The 24,772-nt window shown below is 41.0% G+C and overlaps 2 protein-coding genes across 7 annotated transcripts in view; both read right to left on the reverse strand.

The window, feature by feature from the left end:
• Positions 1–7,076: 7,076 nt before the first annotated feature.
• On the reverse strand, positions 7,077–19,043 carry LOC118368748 (uncharacterized). Its single transcript, XM_035753109.1, has 6 exons — positions 18,974–19,043; positions 13,962–13,994; positions 9,031–9,096; positions 8,834–8,908; positions 8,552–8,734; positions 7,077–7,627 (listed from the first exon to the last, which is right to left on the reverse strand). Exons 2-6 carry the CDS (start codon positions 13,972–13,974, stop codon positions 7,290–7,292), a joined length of 675 nt encoding a protein of 224 aa, XP_035609002.1. The 5' UTR covers positions 13,975–13,994; positions 18,974–19,043; the 3' UTR covers positions 7,077–7,289.
• Positions 19,044–19,895: 852 nt separating this feature from the next.
• Positions 19,896–24,772, reverse strand: part of LOC118368720 (NXPE family member 3-like) — a 34,040-nt gene continuing 29,163 nt past the window's right edge. For all 6 annotated transcript variants that reach the window (XM_035753050.2, XM_035753051.2, XM_035753048.2 and 3 more), the window contains exon 6: positions 19,896–20,816. In XM_035753050.2, coding sequence (XP_035608943.2) covers positions 20,266–20,816 — 551 coding nt within the window. In that variant the 3' untranslated portion in view covers positions 19,896–20,265. The remainder of the gene's footprint in view (positions 20,817–24,772) is intronic.

A 24,772-nucleotide genomic window follows, 5' to 3' on the forward strand; every position in this document is an offset into this window, starting at 1 on the left:
CTGTAGGGTTTTGGCGGTTCTCGTATCGTACATATTTTCCATTCTTTTTTTATCAAAGCCTGCTGTCAGTGATTTGAAGAAACTAAATAGATGGCGATTCGCTCTTATTAGGTTTCTCGGGCCTCAAGTAAAGGGGATTTCATGATTGCTTTTGTTTTTGGCCTTTTTTCTTCCGGTGTGGACCTTTTGTGGAGGCTCATGAAACATGAAGCTCTTCCCTGAGCGCTCTCAGTAAACTACTGCAGTGTAAAGAGAGAGAGAGGGGAGGGGAGGACGGAGTTACTTCAGCAAGACAGGAACAACCAGTTCTCTAACACAAACATGTGAGTACCTACAGGAACTAAACCCTGGGTGCAGTCAAACAGAGAAATGTCAAATAATATGTTTACAGTTCATTTTGAAAGTTCATACTTTTATCGTGATCTTCTTGAAAATGAGACGCTACACATCAGGAGATTATTCTGCCTAAATATCTAAACATCTCTAAACAATATCTTTTCATTACAACTGTGAATAATTTTGAATAAGATTCTACCAAACTTGCACAACTCTTAGGGGAACATATGTCCATTGCTTTTGACAAAATTGCTCAAGCTCAGTAGATCCGTTTAGGAATCATTGATGGACAGCAATATTCAAACCTTGTCTCTGATTTTCAAGTCAGGACTAAGACTGGACCATTCAGGAACACCTCAACGTTTTCCAATGGATAGGTTTTCAGAAGACCACGGCAGGTTTTCCTTTAACTTTTTACCAGGGCTTTTCTCCTTTTATATTTATTTTGATCCTGACAAACACCCAGTCCCTGCTGTTGACAAGCATACCCATAACATGCTGCTGCCACCACAATACTTGAAAATACAGAGGATCAACAACATTGCATTCACTCCACATTACTGGTCTGTGTGACAAAGTGAAAAGAAGGAAGCCAGTGTCAAAAAATCCACTCCAAATCGTCCATTCTGTTTACAACAAGGCCGTTAAGTAATACTGCAAGTCAACACAGCAAATTAATAAAACATTTGGCCTAAATGAAAAACTACAGGTTTTGGTCAAATCCAATACAACACAGAGTGAAACCCTCTCTATTGTCAAGTATTGAGGTGGCAGCATCAGGTTATGGGTATGCTTGTCAACAGCAGGGATGGGGAGTTTGTCAGGATCAAAAGAAATTTGAAAAGAGCAAAGCCCAAGTAAAAAGTTGGTATAGAGTTGTATTTTTCAGCAGAGCGATTACACAAATTGTAAAGACAAAGACACACCAGAATGGCTTTCCAAGAGATATTGAGTGTTCCTGTCCATTCTCAGGCCTGACTTAAATCTGCTTAAAAATCAGAGACACGGTTTGAAAATTGCTGTCCATCAATGATTCCCAACTGAAGTTTGCTCTTGAGCAATTTTGACTAAAATAATGGATACAGTGGGGCAAAAAAGTATTTAGTCAGCCACCAATTGTGCAAGTTCTCCCACTTAAAAAGATGAGAGAGGCATGTAATTTTCTTCATATGTACACTTCATCTATGACAGACAAAAGGAGAAAAAACATCCAGAAAATCACATTGTAGGATTTTTTATGAATTTATTTGCAAATTATGGTGGAAAATAAGTATTTGGTCAATAACAAAAGTTTCTCAATACTTTGTTATATCCTCTTTGTTGGCAATGACAGAGGTCAAACGCTTTCTGTAAGTCTTCACAAGGTTTTCACACACTGTTTCTGGTATTTTGTCCCATTCCTCCATGCAGATCTCCTCTAGAGCAGTGATGTTTTGGGGCTGTTGCTGGGCAACACAGACTTTCAACTCCCTCCAATGATGTTCTATGGGGTTGAGATCTGGAGACTGGCTAGGCCACTCCGGGACCTTGAAATGCTTCTTACGAAGGGTTGTCCGGGCGGTGTGTTTGGGATCATTGTCATGCTGAAAGACCCAGCCACATTTCATCTTCAATACCCTTGCTGATGTAAGGAGGTTTTCACTCAAAATCTCACGATACATGGCCCCATTAATTATTTCCTTTACACGGATTAGTCGTCCTGATCCCTTTGCAGAAAAACAGCCCTAAAGCATGATGTTTCCACCCCCATGCTTCACAGTAGGTATGGTGTTCTTTGGATGCAACTCAGCATTCTTTGTCCTCCAAACACGACGAGTTGAGTTTTTACCAAAAAGTTCTATTTTGGTTTCATCTGACCATATGACATTCTCCCAATCTTCTTCTGGATCATCCAAATGCTCTCTAGCAAACTTCAGACGGGCCTGGACATGTACTGGCTTAAGCTGGAGGTCCCTGGCGGCATAATGTGTTACTGATGGTAGACTTTGTTACTTTGGTCCCAGCTCTCTTCAGGAAATTCACTAGGTCCCCCTGTGTGGTTCTGGGATTTTTGCTCACCGCTCTTGTGATCATTTTGACCCCACGGGGTGAGATCTCGCGTGGAGCCACAGATTCGAGGGAGATTATCAGTGGTCTTGTATGTCTTCCATTTCCTAATAATTGCTTCCACAGTTGATTTATTCAAACCAAGCTGCTTACCTATTGCAGATTCAGTCTTCCCAGCCTGGTGCAAGTCTACAATTTTGTTTCTGGTGTCCTTTGACAGCTCTTTGGTCTTGGCCATAGTGGAGTTTGGAGTGTGACTGTTTGAGGTTGTGGACAGGTGTCTTTTATACTGATAACAAGTTCAAACAGGTGCCATTAATACAGGTAACGAGTGGAGGACAGAGGAGCCTCTTAAAGAAGAAGTTACAGGTCTGTGAGAACCAGAAATCTTGCTTGTTTGTAGGTGACCAAATACTTATTTTCCACCATAATTTGCAAATAAATTCATAAAAAAATCCTACAATGTGATTTTCTGGATTTTTTTCTCTCTCATTTGGTCTGTCATGGTTGAAGTGTCCTATGGTGAAAATTACAGGCCTCTCTCATCTTTTTAAGTGGGAGAACTTGCACAATTGGTGGCTGACTAAATCATTTTTTGCCCCACTGTATATGCTTCCCTAAGTGATAAAATGTAGGTAGAATCTTATTAAAAAGTATTCACAGCTGTAATGGCTGCCAAAGGTGCTCTCACCAAGTATTAACTGTGAAGACAAACACAATCAAGACATCTTGTTTTTTACATCTTCTTATTCATTTGGAAAATGCTTAATAATTGTATTTACTATGAAAATGTTGAGGGGTTGTGTAGATCTGTAGGAAACAAATAATATAGCTAACATTTTACAACAGCAAAATGTATAGACGGAGCGAGGGGTGTGTATAGTTAATTAACTAGGCACTGTAAGTATTTTTTTATATCAATAAAACCAATCATAGCTTAATTATTTGGAAAAAAAATCACTGACAATTCCCATACATATTGTCTTCCTTTTCCTAATCAAATGTTTTTCCTTGTGGTATGACATCCACAATCAACACACTGAGGCCAATTAGTGTGGGACATACAGGTTTGGATGTTCTTCAGACCGTGGGATTTACACACATATTGAGGTGTGGAATAGAAACAGGTGTTCGGTTGTGCGTGTTTTTGTGTGCGCTTGTGTGTGATAGGAGGGGGTTAAATTGGGGGGGTTGTATTGAAAAGTCCTCCTCTCCTAGACTCTTCAACGTGGTGGATTAGCTGCACCAGTTTCCCATGGATCCTCTTGCGCAGCCCCCTGCCTATTTGCATAAGGCACAGACAAGAGAGATATGACAAACAAACCTGGCACAGAGTACCGGCTGGCTTTTTCATTAACTCCCTCCTCTCTGAAGAACCGTGCCCAACACCGCACAAACACACGGTCTCTCTCAAACTGTCACACCATCGTGCATTCAGACAACAGGGGGCGCTTTAACTCAGGAGACGACAGAAGATACTGCCTGTCTGCTATAATGGGATCGGAGCATAGCTGTACAGCATGTGCCAAATGACAAAGTCCGACCACAGTAGAGACATGTAGGCCTATTCTTCATTCGATCATAGTGATTTGCTAGTGAAGGAATGTCAACAGCAGGATCCCCAGGAGAAGGTGAGACAGGTTGGTTTTTGTTGTTCTGCCATTTCCCCCAATTCCTTCTTTGTAGGAGACCTTGTCCTTATACCCCTGTACATTACATCCTCCTTCACGGTGGTAATGTTCACCTTAAAACATTTTTACCATACAGTGTACATCACATAGCTGTGCTGCACTGCTGTCGGGCAGCCAAGTTCCTATCAAGGCCCAGATTTATGGCATGAGATGCATTCCTTGGCTGCGGTGGGGACCGTTTCGTTGAAATATGAGAGGAGATGCAGGGAACACAGTCGGAACACAAATGACAAGCTTCACTTCGACTTACCCCTTGTCCTGTTACTGTAAGCTATGTACAGTATATTTTGCTGGGGCAGGTGAAAACTAAAATGTTATAGTGAGTGGAGTCAAACATGTAATATATTATAATACAGTAGTTGAAGGTGTTTGGGTGAAAAACTATAGCATTTCTCTATGTTATCAAACAATCATCTTCAGAGGAGGAACTATTCCAGCTATGTGCCGTCTGTCCACCTCATCAGCACGGCTTGTCAGATGATAACCAAAAAAAAAAGAGTAACTGTAACCCAGCTGTCATGAAAACCTTTCAAGCGACCACAAAACCCTCTTTTGTTACTGCTGACATGCAGCTTTCACCCTCCTAAATTACATTGGGATTAAATATGTTAACCAAGACTCCTTCCCTCTCCCTCTCTACTCATGTCCAGTCAAATTGGATGCAGGTGTAGGCTGCAGGAGGAGAAAAGGAAAACCTAACTTGTTTGTATTATTCTGGGGCACAAATATGGCTGGCAGATATTTGATTTATTTCACCTTTATTTAACCAGGTAGGCAAGTTGAGAACAAGTTCTCATTTACAACAGCGCCCTGGCCAAGATAAAGCAAAGCAGTGCCACACAAACAATAACAGAGTTACACATGGAATAAACAAGCGTACAGTCAATAACAATAGAAAAAAAAAAGTCTATATACAGTGTGTGCAAATGGCGTGAGGAGGTAAGGCTATTTATTGCCTTACCTCCTCACGCCATTTGCAAACACTGTATATAGACTTTTTTTTCTATTTATTTTTCTATTGTTATTGACTGTACGCTTGTTTATTCCATGTGCAACTCTGTTATTGTTTGTGTGGCACTGCTTTGCTTTATCTTGGCCAGGGCGCTGTTGTAAGGAGGAGCGAGGTAATTACAATTTAGCAAATTAATACTGGAGTGATAGATGTGCAGATGATGATGTGCAAGTAGAAATACTGGTGTGCAAAAGAGCAGAAAAGTAAATAAAAACAATATGGGGATGAGGTAGGTAGACTGGATGGGCTATGTAAATCAAATCAAATGAATTTATATAGCCCTTCTTACATCAGCTGATTTGTCAAAGTGCTGTACAGAAACCCAGCCTAAAACCCCAAAACAGCAAGAAATACAGGTGTAGGCTAGGAAAGACTCCCAAGAAAGGCCAAAACCTAGAAAGAAAGCCAGGCTATGAGGGGTGGCCAGTCCTCTTCTGGCTGTGCCGGGTGAAGATTATAACAGAACATGGCCAAGATGTTCAAATGTCCATAAATGACCCGCATGGTCAAATAATAGTAAGCACAGTGAACAGGTCAGTGTTCCATAGCCATAGGCAGAACAGTTGAAACTGGAGCAGCAGCACGGCCAGGTGGACTGGGGACAACAAGGAGTGTGTACAGCTGCAGCGATCAGTTAGCTGCTCAGATATCTGATGTTTAAAGTTAGTGAGGGAAAGTCTCCAGCTTCAGCAATTTTTGCAATTCGTTTCAGTCATTGGCAGCAGAGAACTGGAAGGCGGTCAAAGGAGGTGTTGGCTTTGGGGATGACCAGTGAGTTGAGATAAGGCGGAGCTTTACCTAGCATAGATTTATAGATGACCTGGTGACAAGTATGTAGCGAGGACCAGCCGACGAGAGCATACAGGAGCAGTAGTGGATGGTAGATGGGGTTTTGGTGACAAAACGGATGGCACTGTGATAGACTGCATCCAGTTTGCTGAGTAGAGTGTTGGAGGCTATTTTGTAAATTACATCGTTGAAGTCGATGCTCGGTAGGATAGTCAGTTTTACGAGGGTATGTTTGGCGGCGTGAGTAAAGGAGGCTTTGTTGCGAAATAAGAACCCGATTTGAGATGTTAAATATGAGTCTGGAATGAGAGTTTACAGTCCAGCCAGACACCTAGGTATTTGTAGTTGTTCACATATTCTAAGTCAGAACCATCCAGAGTAGTAATGCTAGTCGGGCGGGCGCGGGCAGCGAACGGTTCAAAAGCATGCATTTAGTTTTACTAGCGTTTAGGAGCAGTTGGAGGCCACGGAAGGAGTGTTGTATGGCATTGAAGCTCGTTTAGAGGTTTGTTAACAGTGTCCAAAGCAGGGCCAGATACAGAATGGTGTCGTCTGCATAGAGGTGGGTCAGGGAATCACCTGCAGCAAGAGCGACATCGTTGAAATATACAGAGAAAAGATTCGGTCTGAGAATTGAACCCTGTGGTACCCCCATAGAGACTGCCAGAGGTCCGGACAACAGGCCCTCCGATTTGACACACTGAACTCTGAGAAGTAGTTGGTGAACCAAGCGAAGCAGTCATTTGAGAAACCAAGGCTGTTGAGTCTGCCGATAAGAATACGGTGATTGACTGAGTCGAAAGCCTTGGCCAGGTCGATGAAGATCGCTGCACAGTACTGTCTTTTATCGATGGCGGTTATGATATTGTTTTGTACCTTGAGGGTGGCTGAGGTGCACCCGTGACCAGCTCGGAAACTGGATTGCACAGCGGAGAAGGTACGGTGGGATTCGAAACGGTCAGTGATCTGTTGGTCAGATATCAAGCGCATAGATTGAAAGTGGTGGTGTAGTTGGTTGTCCCTTTTTGTGATAAAGTATGTCAAACTGCATGACCCATTCACTTTACACACTATCAAACAATTTCTCTAACAGGCTATTATTTTGAATCAAAAAGGTAGAGTACAAAGAATGAAAGCACAACTGTAAATAAACACTTTTTCCTCTAATCGTTTTGAAGCAGGCATAATCAACCAGACATGCCTTGAAAAAGACAATTAAAGACAAAAGGAGTACTCCAAGATTAAATTATTTAAAAAGGTATACAGGTCCATTAAGACTTTCTATCCACTTTTAATTGGTCAAGTTCTCTGAAGATGTTCTCATCCTCCAAAAATGTAACCCAAAGATTTAACACTCAACTAAAGCGCCTGTGGGCTGCCTTTCATAATAGCCTCCATATGAGTATGACTGCTGTTTATTGTATAGTGGACTCTCCGAAACACAAATAAATAGGGTCATGACCTAACAGCCACAACCCCAAGCTCTTTAAGATCATCTCAATTCTGACGCAGCCATAGAACTTGAGGCCAACCGTTAACAGAACAACCATAAGGATCCATATCAGAGAGGTAGAGAATGCAAACAGGTATAGAGTTTTGTTGCAGTACTCTGGGTTGGTGATGGACTGGTTGTTGCTCCCACTGCAGAAGGTATGGTTGTAGCTCTCGTTGGCAATGGTCTGGTTGGAGCTCCCGTCGCTGAGGGTCGGGTTGTAGCTTGTTGTTTGAAATACAGAGAAAACAACCCCACTACCTATAGTAGATAAAGTGGTAGGGAAATAAATGTATAAATATAATATATTTATAACATTATAATTGACAGAGTCCAAGCCGGTGCCATACTACCACCATCAGTTGAAATTGGACTCACAGCTCTTGGATCATGGTGGATCCCTGAAACAAATTTCTTCCTTGTAAGGAGAGGAACCTATGTATCAAATTTGGAGACTAGGAGTCTAGTGGGGTGTTTACATGCTGTTGAAGTTATCAGAAGTTTGGATTTCCGAAAGGGAAATTTTACATGAATGACCCTCCAAATTGTAATTACAAATGGGAAACGGAGAAAACTGACCTTTCACCACAGACCTTTCACCTTTTCAACCATATTGATAATGTAGCTAGCTGTACCCGATTTTCAATGTTAAGCAAAATAGCCAACTTTATAGTTAGCAATGTAAGCTAGCTTATCAAGCTAGCTAAAATATACTGAACAAAAATAAAGGCAACATGTCCGATGTAGAGGTCCTGGACTGGTGTAGTTACATGTGGCCTGCGGTTGTGAGGCCGGTTGGACGTACAGCCAAATTCTTTAAAACAACGTTGGAGGCGGCTTATGATAGAGAAATGAACATTAAATTCTCTGGCAAACAGCTCTGGTGGAAATTACTTAAAGTCCTGTTGTGTGACAAAATATGCCACACCTGTCAGGTGGATGGATTATCTTGACAAATTATAAAATGCTCACTAAAAGGGATGTTAACAAATTTGTGCACAACATTTGAGAGAAATAAGCTTTTTGTGCGTATGGAACATTTCTGGGATCTTTGATTTCAGCTCATGAAAGATGGGACCAACAATTTGTGTGCCATGATTGTTCCTTGAAGGAAGGGAGAAAGGATGCATTTTCAAAATAAGTTCAAACAGTGCCACATATGTCTGTATTGGGAATCTCGCTCACCAGCAAAGAGGCAGAACATCAGAATGAGCAGACTGATCCATATGACCCATGAGCAGAACCCTTGACAGTCTTTGATGGCCATAAACATAGACAGTAACACCAGGACCACATAAAAACATCCCAACCCTATCAGGTAGATAGGGATGAAGAACATAACAGGGCAGTCATTGAAGCACTCAGCACCTAAAGATAGAGAGGTAAAGGAATTTTAGAAGGGTAGCTTTTGCATAATGGTTATGCAATAATGTTTTTGCAAAATGGTATTTCTTCACTACTACTTACCTATGACAAAGTGGACCAAGGGGATAACTGAAACAAGGATTGTAACAACACAGCGGATGATGAGAGAGATCAACGCTGGGGAATAAAGAACAAGGTGTATCATCATTTTTTTCCATGATGGAGATGCATTCACTAATTGTTTTTCATTGTCATTATTTGTACAAAGTGTACTTCATTTCAAAGTAACTTCGACTTACCTATAAAAATATGGGTGTAGGGGATAATTGAACCGATACTGGTAATGATAATGACACTGATCAATTCTGGGGGAATACATGACAAGACTAATTAGCATTTTCATTAGCATTATATATAACAAAACAAGATAGGTTCAAAAGAAATCCCAAGTTCAAGAAACATTGGGAAATGTGATAATGCCTTCGAACCCGGTGTTGATGATATATTGGTGAACTCCAAAAAGTAAAAAAATATTTTAAAAAAGGATGACACCTCATTTCACCAATATATCCTGCAAGCACTGTCTTCGAAGGCATTATCACTTTTATACAGCGGTTTACCAACATAAACAAATACAAATGCATCATTATTTGAATAAGTGACATTTTCTAGTGACATTTATTTGGACACATCCATAACAATGAGCTATTGATGCGCGATTTAACCTGGCATAGAAAATGTGCTCTCGTCGGGATACTGTTGTTCAGAGGAGCTAGCCAACAACACAGCTAACACAATCACTTCCAACTGAAGCTGGACATACTTCAAACTAGCTGCACTTTGTTTTGTTTTATGTTTTCTATTGATAGTTCTTTGTGTATATCCATAAAATGATGCTGATTCATGATTTCGACTGGCTAAGAAAAGCTGCCTACCTGTCTGTCTCATCCCAACACTTTCATTACTATGGGACAAGCTGGAGATCGAATTTGAATATTGAAACAATGTTGTACATGCCAGAGAGCAAGGTTTATACGAATATCCGTGGTTGAAAACTAAATGTTACAGTCGTTTAAAAGTAATTAGACAATGTCTAGATGCTTTTTATAGTGGAGATCAAGTTTCTAAATTGCCTGGCTGAGCTGATGAGAGTGGATTGTGCAGTCAGATGGAACAGAGTAAATAGGCATTTTAACGCCATAGATTTAGCCTGTGGTAACTTGTGGAATAGACAACGTCTGGAATCAGCATTCAGTATTAGACGAACCCGTTGTTTAATTAGGCTGGTCGCGAAGGGCTGGGGAAACAACCCTTAGGAGGATGCTATTCACAGTAATTACCATGTTTAAGGGCTTTTATAAAACGGTTGCCAACATATAAAAAAGGATTAACATGATTTGATTAAAAACTTTTGTTTAAATCAGTAAATATATTTTTATTCATATGATAACACCATATGATATAGTCATGGAAAAAGTCCGTCGTTAGTTCTGAGATTCTGAAGTTGCTAGCCAAACATTTTTCTAAGCCCCATCTAATGCCGGCTCCTTCCCTCTCCCGTCACTCAGTAAATGAACACACCATAAGTTCCAAACAGTCCCACACTGTTACCAGATTCAATACAATGGCAATTAGAGCCTGGGGACAGTGTTACTAGCTAGCCAACTAAAGCTAACACACAATCACATCAAGCTGCTGAAATGACAGCAAACTGTGCCTTTTCATTTGCCATTTCCTGGATCCTGATAAATGAATTCGCCTGGCTCAGAGAAGCAGTCAGTCTCGTCCAAACATATTCATTCTCTATGGCATGATGTAGATCACAGAAAAATAAACTGCAACATTGCCGCGCAGGTCAGAGAATCTGAGCAGCAAGGTTTGGACAAACCCCAACTGTTGCTAACCAAATGCTAGCCTAGTAGCATGGGGAAATATATTTGACATTTTCCAGGGAAGATTAAGTTTATGAATTGACTGGCTGGGTTGTGGGACAGTGAAGGCACATGATAGTTTAAATGGAACTTTTAACAGCCATTACCTGGGGATTGTGGTGAATAACTAACTCCCTGCTATCAACCAATAAGCATTCAGGATCCAAACAACTCATTTTATAATATTGCATACAATTTCTAAGCAGTGGCGAACCGTAATTATAGGACCTTCAAAAAAAATCTTTCAATATGAAATATATATATATATGTTAAAAAATCTAGATCACTTAATGCGCCCAACATATCTTCTGTAGTCTGGACCATTCCAGTTCTAGTGAAGGAGGAGCAATTATTTATGATGACATTATGAATGAATCAGACAGGCTTGGCGGCGCTTCGGGCTGGCACACGCAGAGAGACAGAAACAGCATGGACACATAACCCACAGCATAAAATAATGCACTATTTACACAACACATGGTAGCAAACACCACAGTCAATAGCATCAACAACAGTGTCACATCAATGGTGACAGGCTCGTGGTGTTGAAAGGACAGCGACCATAATACCTGTGCACTCCATGGCGCTGAAGGAGAGCCCATTTTGGTTAAACACAGACACGGCTGATAGACAACAGGAGACAGCAGTCACACACAAGATCAAATAATGTAAAAGTGTAAGCAGCCCATTCACTCCAGTAGGCCCCATCTAGTCAGAACAATACAAGAGCACCACCATTCCATGTCCAAAATTAAATTGACAAACCAGCTAGTACATTTGCAAATATATTTGATCACTTTCATCACACTAACCGTTCATCTAAAGTTGAAATGCTGAAATGTTTCAGTCATTATTTTCAAAGAGATAGCTAACAGCAAGCGAACTGCAACAAAAAAAACAGTGCAACTCACCAGATTATGATCATTTGTAAACAACGTTTGAAAGAACTGATGCTAGAAAATGTGCAACAAAATCCACAGCTGCTGCAGCTGCTGTCTCCATTGTCACACTACTAATACACAAGCTAGTGAACGTTGTTAGCGTGGGAAAACTACTGCTTGAAACACAAATTATTTTCTATTGCTCTCGCTTCTTCTTCTTCAAGGTTTTATGGCAGACTACAACCTATGCAGTGCAGTGGTTCTCAATCCTGGTCTTGGTGACCCAAAGGGGTGTACAGTTTTGTTTTTGCCCTAGCACTACACACCTGATTCAAATCATCAAAGCCTTTGTATTACTGTATTGCCACCACCTACTCTATTGGCTGTTATTAGCCTGCTATTCTGTATTATGAATTCATTACCTCTTGCGCTCTCAGTAGTGAGTTATCTAGGCCTTCGTAAGACACGTCTCTTAAAAAAATGTTTAAAAAACTTTTCACATCCATTGCAATTCAAAATGTGATTGGTTCATTCCACTGTCACTCAAATTCTGCTCTAAAACAGAAGCTGGACAGAGGCCTTCTGTCCAGCCTCTGAAGACCTAGCCAATGGCTGGCTGAGCTAGCTATAGTTTTCTACCCAGAAAATGTCGACTGGAGAATTTCCTTTTCGGTATTAGCCCTTCTCTTTCCAACACAAACTGAAGAGATGAAATCTGAAAATTATTACAATTACTGTGAAGAGTAAATGGAAATTAAAACTAAATGTATGTAAGACATATACATTTTAAGAAATCCTTTGGCCTTTTCTGAAGGCCTAGAAGGCCCTGACGGTTCACCACTTACCGTATAGACCCCTCAAACTCCACTGTGTTTTTTAATTGTTACCCTCGAAATCAATCAAGGACTGATTTAGACCTGGGACACCAGGTGGGTGGAATTATTTATCAGGTAGAACAGAAAACCAGCAGGCTCTGGACCTACGAGGGTAAGAGGTGAATACCCTTGGTATAGGCCCTTGCTATCTATATCTTAGCCATGCCCCCCGGTGGGAGACCTCTTGACATTAAAAAGATAGTACTGTACAGTACTCTACAGTGCTTTCAGAAAGTATTCACACAAAGACCTTTGTCAAGACCTTGACCTTTATCAACAATGTTGTTTTGTTCCAGCCTGAATTTAAAATGGATTAAATCAAGATTTTTATTCACTGGCCTAAGAGGATTTATGTTTTTAAAAATGTGTACAAATTAATCAAAAAAGAAAAGCTGAAATGCCTTGAGTGAATACATATGCAACCCCTTTGTTTAGGCAAGCCTAAATAAGTCCAGGAGTAAACAGTAACATAATCATATAATAATACGTTGCATGGATTGTGCAATAAGTGTTTAACATGGTTTTTCAATGACTACCTAAACTCTATACCCCACACATACAAGGTCCCTCAGTTGAACAGTACATTTCAAACACCAATTCAACCACAAAGATCAAAGACCAAATATTACGAAACATGCATCTTGTTTGCAACAAGACACTAAAGTAATACTACAAATTGGCAAGGCAATTCACTTTTTGTCCTGAAAACAAAGTGTTACAGTAAGTTTGGGGCAAATCCAATATGACACACTACTGACTAACACTCTCCATATTTTCAAGCATAGTGGTGGCTGCATCATGTTATGGGTATGCTTGTAATCATTAAGGACTGGGGAGTTTTTCAGGATAAAAAATAAACAGAATGGAGTTAAGCACAGGAAAAATCCTAGAGGAAAACACAGTTCTGTCTGCTTCCCACCAGCCACTGGAAGATTAATTCACCTTTCAGCAGGACAATAACCTAAAACACAAGGCCCAAATATACACTGGAGTTGCTTACCAAGAAGAAAGTGAATGTTCCTGAGTTGCCGAGTTACAGTTTTGACTTAAATCTACTTGAAAATCTATGGAAAGACCTGAAAATGGTTGTCTAGCAATGATCAACAACACGTTTGACAGAGCTTGAAGGATTTTGAAGAGAATAATGGGCAAATGTTTGCTGTGATGACAGCTTTGCACACTCTTGGCATTCTCTAAATCAGCTTCATGAGGTAGTCTAGTCACCTGTAATGCATTTCAATTAACAGGTGTGCCTTGTTAAAATGTAATTTGTGGAATTTCTTTCCTTCTTAATGTGTTTGAGCCAATCAGTTGTGTTGTGACATGGTAGGAGTGGTATACAGAAGATAGCCCTATTTGGTAAAAGGCCAAGTCCATATGATGGCAACAACAGCTCAAATAAGCAAAGAGAACAGACAGTCCATCATTACTTTAAGACCTGAAGGTCAGTCAATCCGGATTTCAAGAACTTTGAAAGTTTCTTCACGTGCAGTTTCAAAAACCGTCAAGCCACATGGCAAGGGTCTAGAACACAGATACGCACCTTTAAAGTCCATTGTGAGAGAAGCACACAGACCTGAAAGAAGACACAGGCAATGTAAAATACCCATCATAGCGTACTACATACTTAAACTGCATACTGTTTACTCATCGTCTATTCATTTTAACACGTACTGTTAAGTAAAAAGTTAGTCGTACGCCAAAGAGGCAACGCAGAAGTACCTCTTGATTGGCTTAGGTGAGGCGGGGCCGAGTGCAGGTGGATTTTTCTTCACATTGACCCGCATTAACCACCCTGATTATAACTAATTTAACATTTGATTAATTTCTAAACTTTGAATAGACTAGAATGGTCCTTCTGTAGCTCAGTTGGTAGAGCATGGCGCTTGTAACGCCAGGGTAGTGGGTTCAATTCCCGGGACCACCCATACGTAGAATGTATGCACACATGACTGTAAGTCGCTTTGGATAAAAGCGTCCGCAATGGCATATATTATTATTATATATTAATTTAGTTATAGGCCTACTCAGGCTGGTTATAGGCGGACTATCACATTTGACCTATACCGTAGTAGACCATATAGCCCATCTATCCTATTTTAAAATGACAGCAGACAGTTCCAGTTCAAAACTATATATTTTTATTATTTTACCCCAATTTCATGGTATCCATCGCTGCAACTCCCGTACGGCCTCGGGAGAGGTGAAGGTCAAGAGCCATGCGTCCTCCGAAACACAACCCAACCAAGAGCCGTCCTCCAAAACACAACCCAACCAAGCCGCACTGCTTCTTGACACAATACCCATCCAACCCGGAAGCCAGCCACACCAATGTGTCGGAGGAAACACCGTACACCTGGCAACAGTGTCAGCGTGCACTGCGCTAAGCCCGCCACAGGAGTCGCTAGTGCGTGATGAGACAAGGATATCCCTGCCAGCCAAACCCTCCCGACACTGGGCCAATTGTGCGCCGACGCATGGGCCTCCCGGGCGTGGCCGGCTGCAACAAATCCTGGGCTCGAACCCAGAATCTCGGGAGGCCGCAGTTGAACATATTTATTAGTGAAACCAAAGTGCTGTAACATACAGTACCATTCAAAAGTTTGGACCCACATCCTCATTCAAGGGTTTTTCTTTATTTTTAATATTTGCTAAACTGTAGAATAGTGAGGACATCAAAACTATGAAAAAACACACATGGAATCATGTAGTAACCAAAAAATTGTTAAACCAATTAAAATATATTTTAGATTTTAGATTCTTCAAAGTAGCCACCCTTTGTCTTGATGACAGCTTTGCACACTCTTGGCATTCTCTCAACCAGCTTCACCTGGAATGCTTTTCCAATAGTCTTGAAGGAGTTCCCACATATGCTGAGCACTTGTGGGCTGCTTTTCCTACACTCTGCAGTCCAACTCATCCCAAACCATCGCAATTGGGTTGATGCCAGGTCATCTGATACAGCACTCCATCACTCTCCTTCTTGGTCAAATAGCCCTTACACAGCCTGGAGGTGTTTTGGGCCATTGTCCTGTTGAAAAACTAATTATAGTCCCACTAAACACAAACCAGATGGGATGGCGTATTGCTGCAGAATGCTGTGGTAGCCATGCTGGTTAAGTGTGCCTTGAATTCTAAATAAATAATTGACAGTGTCATCAGCAAAGCAGCCCCACATCTCCTCCATGGTTCACTGTGGGAACCACACATGCAGAGATCATCCGTTCATCTACTCTGAGTCTCACAAAGACACGGCGGTTGGAACCAAAAATCAAACATTTGGACCAAAGAACAGATTTCCACTGGTCTAATGTCCATTGCTTGTGTTTCTTGGCCCTCTCAAGTCTCTTCTTCTTATTAGTGTCCTTTAGTATTGGTTTCTTTGCAGCAATTCGACCACGAAGGCCTGATTCACACAGTCTCCTCTGAACAGTTGATGTTGGAATGTGTCTGTTACTTGAACTCTGTGAAGCATTTATTTGGGCTGCAATTTCTGAGGCTGGTAACTCTAATGAACTTGTCCTCTGCAGCAGAGGACCATCATAGCGCTGGATGTTTCTTGGTAGCACTGTCTATAGATGTGTCTATTTGAGAATGGTTACATTTTTCCAGCCCTATCCCTCAGCTGTTAACCAAAACAGTGGCGGGGGTTCCTGGTTTGTAATTGTTTGAACTACAGATTGCCCCTTTATTGCTCCCAGTCATAAAAGTAACACTCACAGTAATAATGAATGATAGTTACAAAGTCCTCCCAGTGTTGGTGCCACCGTTTCCATATAATAACTCTGTGCGGCTCTCCTTTGAATTTCGAAATCCTGATGTGGCCCTCGAGACAAAAAGCCTTGGGCTACCCTTGGGCTAGATGCTTCACAAATAATTTATTATGTTAGTGCATTTTAAATTCTTCAGGGTTTAATGCATTTTTATTTCACTCTTTTAATTGACTGAATAGACAAATACGCTGTCTCAGAAAAAGGTCAGTTCTATCAATATGCCTTAAAAGAGGCTTTTCTGCACATATCAGATATGTCTATGTCCTGGGATTTTTTTGGTTTCTTACTACCTCATGCTAATCACATTAGCCTACGTTACCGATCTTGAAGTAGTTTTAATTAAAGAGGCTATACATAACTTTCCCAAGATAGGCTTGCTTTTTAACCTTCCATATTTATCTTTAAATGAAATGTTATTCTTCATCGAATCATAGTATATGCCTAATGTTGGATAGGCAGTGATTTGAGACTGTATTTCATTCAAGTGTTACGGTAATTCAAACATTCTAGAGCGCAGAAATTACTTGGTAGGTTCGGCGCTACTGTAGCTTGGGACATACAATTTAAATTCTGCATAACGACACCGCATTTCATACTTCACTGTGGGAAAGGGGAATAAATACCTGTCGTGTTGACATGCTTTTAAGTTTGTTTCCATGACTGGTTTCACATTTCTTTCCAGCGATCATAAGGTAAAATAGATATAAAACAATTGTCATTCATGTTTACAAACCCCTTATCCAAACGGATTATTAATTTACCTACAGTGCCTTCGGAACATATTCAGACTGACTTTTTCCATATTTTGATACGTTAGTCTTATTCTAAAATGTATTAAATTATATGTTTTCCTCATCAAACTATACTCAATATCCTATAATGACAAAATGAAAATAGGTTTTAAGAAATTTGTGCAATTTTATTTTTTTATAAATTAAATTGAGCTCAGGTGCATCCTGTTTCCATTGATCATCCTTGAGATGTTTCTACAACGTGATTGAAGTCCACCTGTGGTACATTTCATTGATTGGACATGATTTGGAAAGGCTATATAAGGTTATATACTGTATAAGGTCCCACAGTTGACAGTAAATACCAGAGAAAAAAACAAGTCATGAGGTTGAAGGAATTGTCCATAGAGCTCTGAGACAGGATTGTGTTGAGGTACAAGTCTGGGGAAGGGTACCAAAACATTTCTACAGCTATGAAGGTCCCAGAGAACACAGTGGATGGCCCCCATTATTCTTAAATGGAAGAGCATCTTCCTGATGCTGGCCGCCTGGCCAAATTTATCAAATGGGGGAGAAGAGCCTTGGTCAGGGAGGTGACCGAGAACCCAATGTTCACTCTAACAGAGCTCCAGATTTCCTCTGTGGAGATGGGAGAACCTTCCAGAAGGACAACCATCTCTGCAACACTCCACCAATCAGGCTTTTATGGGAGTGGCCAGACGGAAGACCCTCCTCAGTAAAAGGCACATGACAGCCCGCCAAAAGGCACCTAAAGACTCTCAGACCATGAGAAACAAGATTGTCTGGTCTGATGAAACCAAGACTGAACTCCAAGCGTCACGTGTGGAGGAAACCTGGCCCCATCCCTACGGTGAAGCATGGTGGTGGCAGCATCATGCTGTGGTGATGTTTTTCAGCTGCAGGGACCGGGAGACTAGTCAGGATCGAGGAAAAGATTAACAGAGCAAAGTACAGAGAGATCCTTGATGAAAAGCTGCTCCAGAACCCTCAGGATCTCAGCCCGGGGCAAACGTACACCTTCCAACAGTACAATGACCCTAAGCACACAGCCAAGACAATGCAGGAGTGGCTTTGGGACAAGTCTCTGAATGTCCTTGAGTGGCCCAGCCAGAGGCCGGACTTGACTCTGATCGAACATCTCTGGAGAGACCTGAAAATAGCTGTGCAGCGACGCTCCCCATCCAACCTGATAGCGCTTGAGAGGATCTGCAGAGAAGAATGGCAGAAACTCCCCAAATAAAGGTGTGCCAAGCTTGTAATGTCATACCCAAGAAGACTCGAGGCTATATCCGCTGCCAAATGTGCTTCAACAAAGTATTGAGTAAAAGGTCTGAATACTTCTGTAAATGTGATATTTACATGTTCATTTTTTTAAATAAACGTGTAAAAATGTATAAAAACCTGTTTCATTATGGGGTATTTGGTGTAGATTGATGAGAGAAAAAAGGCTATAAGGTAACTAAATATGGATGAAGTCAAGGGGTCAGAATACTTTCCCAATGCTCTATAGTTCTAATCAATAGCAATTGTCAGTTATACATTTCTGTGCACGGAGAATGGTGTTATTTCGATCTGGAGAAAATTAAATGCACTTGGAACTGACAGGTTGCTTGACCTTACTCATGGCTTCCTCACCTGTAAAGTCAAATTCAGATTACGCTATATCTGTAGACACACATCCGCCACACCTTCATTGATTCGATCACCACTGCCAACAAATAGCTAGTGAATAGCATGCTATTCTCATGCTTAAGTTCAAGGTCCAGAGAGAGAGAAGTGCATAAAAAGGGAATTCCATTCCATTTACTAGTTCTTAACTCAGGTCGGAATTCCTCCCATGACACATTAATCAGTTATATTCTTTAAGAATTCATGTTTATATATAATTAATTTGTAAGTCCAAAAATGGATAAAGAGGCTACACAACTTTCCTAAGATATGCTTTCTTGTTTTAACTTTCCATTTATATTTCTTGAAATCAACTTTGATTGTTGATACATGCATAAACATCATCTGTAGTCTTATCTTACCTGATAAAGCAAGAGAATCCTTTAGGTGAAGACAGACCAAAATAACTGCTACGGAGTGCCTCTGACTGGATTGTCTGTCACGCCCTAGCACTACGATTGGCTTATTTGTCTCAAAGACTTGAACTATGACTAGCCCCATCTGATTTGATGATATTTTGCCAGAGTCTGACCAGGCAATAAAGGAACGTTAGAAAAACAACCGCACCAGAAAATGTTGATGAGCAGGCAGGGCAAAAACAAAAACATATATATAAATAAATTGGTAGCACTTGTCGCACACACAAAGCCATACACCGTCTGCCATCTGCCCAGTACAGCTGAAACCGGGTTTCATCCATGAAGAGCACAGCTTCGGCTGAGACGGTTCCTGGCAGTTTGTGGAGAAATTCTTCGGTTGTGCCAACTCACAGTTTCATCAGCTGTCCGGGTGGTTGGTCTCAGATGATCCCGCAGGTGAAGAAGCTGGATGTGGAGGTCCTGGGCTGGCGTGATTACACATGGTCTGTGTTGTGAGGCCAGTTGGACGTACTGCCAAATTCTCTAAAATGACGGTGGAGGCGGCTTATGGTAGAGAAATGAACAATAGATTCTCTGGCAACAGCTCAGGTGGACATTCCTGCAGTCAGCATGCCAATTGCGCGCTCCATCAAAACTTGATTAACATTGTTGACCTGGTTGGGTGAGAAGCAGGCCGTTTCTGCTGTAGTAGTGGTGCAACCATGACGCCAACAAATCTGCACACCCTTGTTTCTGTAGGGCACTTGGACACAACCTTATCATTGAAACGAAACCTTATCATTAAAACATTTGAGCCCCGTGGGCAGGTGTCCCTTGGGTTGGTGTCTTTCCGTCAAACACTTTTCCAAAACCAAAGTGGGCACAAAAAGACTGACATCACCAGTTTCACACACCTTTGAAAAAATTCCATAAATGGCTTTTTTTTATTGAAAAGGGAATTCCTTTCTTTTTAAAGCAGAGGCACAGTACAAAGAATAAAACCACAACTGTAAGAAAAAAAACGATTTCATTGTACAATAAATTGCAATCTTTGGAATTTGGAGAGAGCAGCCTGGACAAAAGCTACATGTTGATTTGAGGCGATCTTTCTGTCACTAGATATGCTAGTAGGATGCCATTGCCATTTAGACTCTTAATTGCGTAGAGACATACTTTTTGATCGTAGATGTTAAAATTTAGCAGGCTCAAGTGATGAATCATGTAACCTAGTCGGACAACGCTCCACCCATGCTAGTTATTTTGTAAATTGTGCCAGAAATAATGTAATTTCTCTGCTAGTTCTTCACTGGGCAGATATGAGAGAGGATAGTGTTTATCATGTTCTTAATGATCGGAGGGTGCGGGTGGATATTGTGTGGGAGGTGGTGGGCAAGGGTCATCTCCCAGGCATCCACTAACTTGATATTCAGGCCCCTAAACATGGCCTTGATCACCCCGTCCAACTGAACCGAAAACCAGTCACTGACGATGAGGGTCTCTTTTAGGCTTTGGGCCCGGAGGTTTGCCGAGCGCACCACTACCACAGTCCCCGGAGCCCGGTTCAGAAGCCGCACAACCGCTCTTCGAATGTGGCGGAGTCGACGAATGTAAACCTGCACAGGGAAGGTACAGAAATGGGCCCAAACACTGATGACTACAACAGTGTCTGAGCCCCCGGCCAGGCCATCCAGCTCATTAGCTACATAGCGCAGCTGACTGATGCTGAGAGGGGTCCATGTGATGGGGGGGCCATGGCTGCGGTACTTCAGCAGGATATTGTGGGGGATGTCCACCGCCATGAAGGGCCCAGCCTTCACCGGACTTCGAAGGTTGAAATCCTTCAACTCTGTAACAGAGAGAGAGTGAGATTAATGTTGCGATATATACACAGTGCCTTGCGAAAGTATTCGGCCCCCTTGAACTTAGCAACCTTTTGCCACATTTCAGGCTTCAAAACATAGACATAAAACTGTATTCTTTTGTGAAGAATCAACAACAAGTGGGACACAATCATGAAGTGGAACGACATTTATTGGATATTTCAAACTTTTTTAACAAATCAAAAGCTGAAAAATTGGGCGTGCAAAATTATTCAGCCCCTTTATGTTAATACTTTGTAGCGCCACCTTTTGCTGCGATTACAGCTGTAAGTCGCTTGGGGTATGTCTATCAGTTTTGCACATCGAGAGACTGACATTTTTTCCCATTCCTCCTTGCAAAACAGCTCGAGCTCAGTGAGGTTGGATGGAGAGCATTTGTGAACAGCAGTTTTCAGTTCTTTCCACAGATTCTCGATTGGATTCAGGTTTGGACTTTGACTTGGCCATTCTAACACCTGGATATGTTTATTTTTGAACCGTTCCATTGTAGATTTTGCTTTATGTTTTGGATCATTGTCTTGTTGGAAGACAAATCTCCGCCCCAGTCTCAGGTCTTTTGCAGATCTTCCCATCAATTTTAATCATCTTCCCTGTCCCTGCTGAAGAATAGCAGGCCCAAACCATGATGCTGCCACCACCATGTTTGACAGTGGGGATGGTGTGTTCAGGGTGATGAGCTGTGTTGCTTTTACGCCAAACATAACGTTTTGCATTGTTGCCAAAAAGTTCCATTTTGGTTTCATCTGACCATTTTGGTTTCTTCTTCCACATGTTTGGTGTGTCTCCCAGGTGGCTTGTGGCAAACTTTAAACAACACTTTTTATGGATATCTTTAAGAAATGGCTTTCTTCTTGCCACTCTTCCATAAAGGCCAGATTTGTGCAATATACGACTGATTGCTGTCCTATGGACAGAGTCTCCCACCTCAGCTGTAGAACTCTGCAGTTCATCCAGAGTGATCATGGGCCTCTTGGCTGCATCTCTGATCAGTCTTCTCCTTGTATGAGCTGAAAGTTTAGAGGGACGGCCAGGTCTTGGTAGATTTGCAGTGGTCTGATACTCCTTCCATTTCAATATAATCGCATGCACAGTGCTCCTTGGGATGTTTAAAGCTTGGGAAATCTTTTTGTATCCAAATCCGGCTTTAAACCTCTTCACAACAGTATCTCGGACCTGCCTGGTGTGTTCCTTGTTCTTCATGATGCTCTCTGCGCTTTTAACGGACCTCAGAGACTATCACAGTGCAGGTGCATTTATACGGAGACTTGATTACACACAGGTGGATTGTATTTATCATCATTAGTCATTTAGGTCAACATTGGATCATTCAGAGATCCTCACTGAACTTCTGGAGAGAGTTTGCTGCACTGACAGTAAAGGGGCTGAATAATTTTGCACGCCCAATTTTTCAGTTTTTGATTTGTTAAAAAAGTTTGAAATATCCAATAAATGTCGTTCCACTTCATGATTGTGTCCCACTTGTTGTTGATTCTACACAAAAAAATACAGTTTTATATCTTTATGTTTGAAGCCTGAAATGTGGCAAAAGGTCGCAAAGTTCAAGGGGGCCGAATACTTTCGCAAGGCACTGATATATATATATATATATGTGACAGAAGCCATGATTGCACCTTGCATAAACATGGTTGTCGCCATCAAGATTTGATCACTATCTGATCGAGATTTGTTGTCTACACTTAATTAAATATATGTCTCTTCTCTGCCCACTTCATCCGTATTTGGACCAGATTTCCTGGTCCCTACCTGTATGCAAATGAATCGAAACTGCCTTGGACCTCCTGTTATGACCCAAGCTGTGTAAATCGACAGAAAACAGCACACTTGTATAGACAATAGTTTTATACTCTCATCATTACAGCCTACTTTTGTTATCCAACGATTTAAGACTGGGCGCAATAGGCTACTGTCCCGATAACCTCAACCTGTCCACAGCCATTCAAATAAATATTCAGTGAATCTCTCCCATCCCTAAAATGTGCACCACATCTGGATATGTGTATAAAATACAATTATTGCACAGTATAAATAAAAAGGACACTTGTGACACTTTTTTACCTCAGTAAAAACATACAGGTTAAGTTAAGGAGTAGGATACAAATTGCATCTCTGAACGGCGCAACATATTATCCAAACATGTCTGGACAGGGTTGTTCTTTACACATGGATGTTTACATACGTTGTCTTTATATTATTATTAATCTTGCATTCTAAATAACCTTTAGTATAGGACAAATTATTGATCATTGATCATTCGCTAATGGAACCTCAATAATTCTGATAAGCTAGACGAGTGGTCAAATTCTGAAAATACATGGATAAAAGCAGCAATTGATAAAAAGTGCAAAGAAGCATGTCAGTCAAGCGGCTTTATAAAGGAATCATGGATAAATATAAAGTTATCTTAAAGAGGCCTTCATAATTGAAGCCTGCAATATATTGGATAAGGGCCTCAGCTCATGCTTGCAGAAAGCTATGCGCCTTTTACGCATCAGTTTGGACATCTGCTACACTTGATTGACAGCTGGAAAATGCTCAAATATTCACAGAATATTAAAGAATAGAATCAAATCGAAAAGGATTGCAATGCTAATGTATCATTTTCATATCTGATACAGCAACCAAAATAGACTAATCACCACCCATCCACCTTTCATTCTGGCTTGATCTAAAGGTAGCCTACAGGTGGAAAATTAGGCCATACACTTCTCATGCTTTTCTTCTGCAACTCCATCATACTCTGTCCAATACATTCCCAGTACATTTGTAGTTCAGTTTAAATTCAGACCTCGGCCTTTATGTAGCCTACGATGTTTTCGATTTCGATTATTCGACTTTGCACTGGCACCAGCCCCGCCCCCTTATATACCTTATATAATGTTACTTACCCTACATTATTCATCTCATATGCATACGTATATACTGTACTCTATATCATCGACTGCATCCTTATGTAATTCATGTATCACTAGCCACTTTAACTATGCCACTTTGTTTACTTTGTCTACATACTCATCTCATATGTATATACTGTACTCGATACCATCTACTGTATGCTGCCCTGTACCATCACTCATTCATATATCCTTATGTACATATTCTTTATCCCCTTACACTGTGTATAAGACAGTAGTTTTGGAATTGTTAGTTAGATTACTTGTTGGTTATCACTGCATTGTCGGAACTAGAAGCACAAGCATTTCGCTACACTCACATTAACATCTGCTAACCATGTGTATGTGACAAATAAAATTTGATTTGATTTGATTTGTCAGGAAGAAAGGGACAATATTCACCCAACTTATTGGGGGAAGCTTGTGGAAGGCTACCTAAAACGTTTGACCCAAGTTAAACAATTTAGAGGCAATGCTACCAAATACTAATTGAGTGTATGTAAACGTCTGACCCACTGGGAATGTGATGAAAGAAATAAAAGCTGAAATAAATAATTATCTTATATTATTCTGACATTTTGCATTTTTAAAATAAAGTGGTGATCCTAACTGACTTAAGACAGGGAACTATTACTCTGATTAAATGTCAGGAATTGTGAAAAACTGAGTTTAAATGTATTTGGCTAAGGTGTATGTAAACTTCCAACTTTGTTTAAATTGGGTCAAACGTTCCACAATCCTCCCACAATAAGTTGGGTGAATTATGGCCCATTCCTCCTGACAGAGCTGGTGTAACTGAGTCAGGTTTGTAGGCCTCCTTGCTCGCACATGCTTTTTCAGTTCTGTCCACAAATATTCTATAGGTTTGAGATCAGGGCTTTGTAATGGCCACGCCAATACCTTGACTTTGCTGTCCTTAAGCCATTTTGCCACAATATTGGAAGTTTGCTTGGGGTCATTGTTCATTTGGAAGACCCATTTGCGACCAAGCTTTAAAGTCCTGACTGATG

Source organism: Oncorhynchus keta, chromosome 35 (genome assembly GCF_023373465.1).
Source record: "Oncorhynchus keta strain PuntledgeMale-10-30-2019 chromosome 35, Oket_V2, whole genome shotgun sequence".
NCBI lineage: Eukaryota > Metazoa > Chordata > Actinopteri > Salmoniformes > Salmonidae > Oncorhynchus > Oncorhynchus keta.

Coding starts and splice junctions, on each gene's coding strand:
- LOC118368748 (XM_035753109.1), bottom strand. Junction 8,909..9,030: donor CTACACCCATATTTTTATAG/GTAAGTCGAAGT, acceptor TTTATTCCCCAG/CGTTGATCTCTCTCATCATC. Junction 7,628..8,551: donor GATGTTCTGCCTCTTTGCTG/GTGAGCGAGATT, acceptor TATCTACTATAG/GTAGTGGGGTTGTTTTCTCT.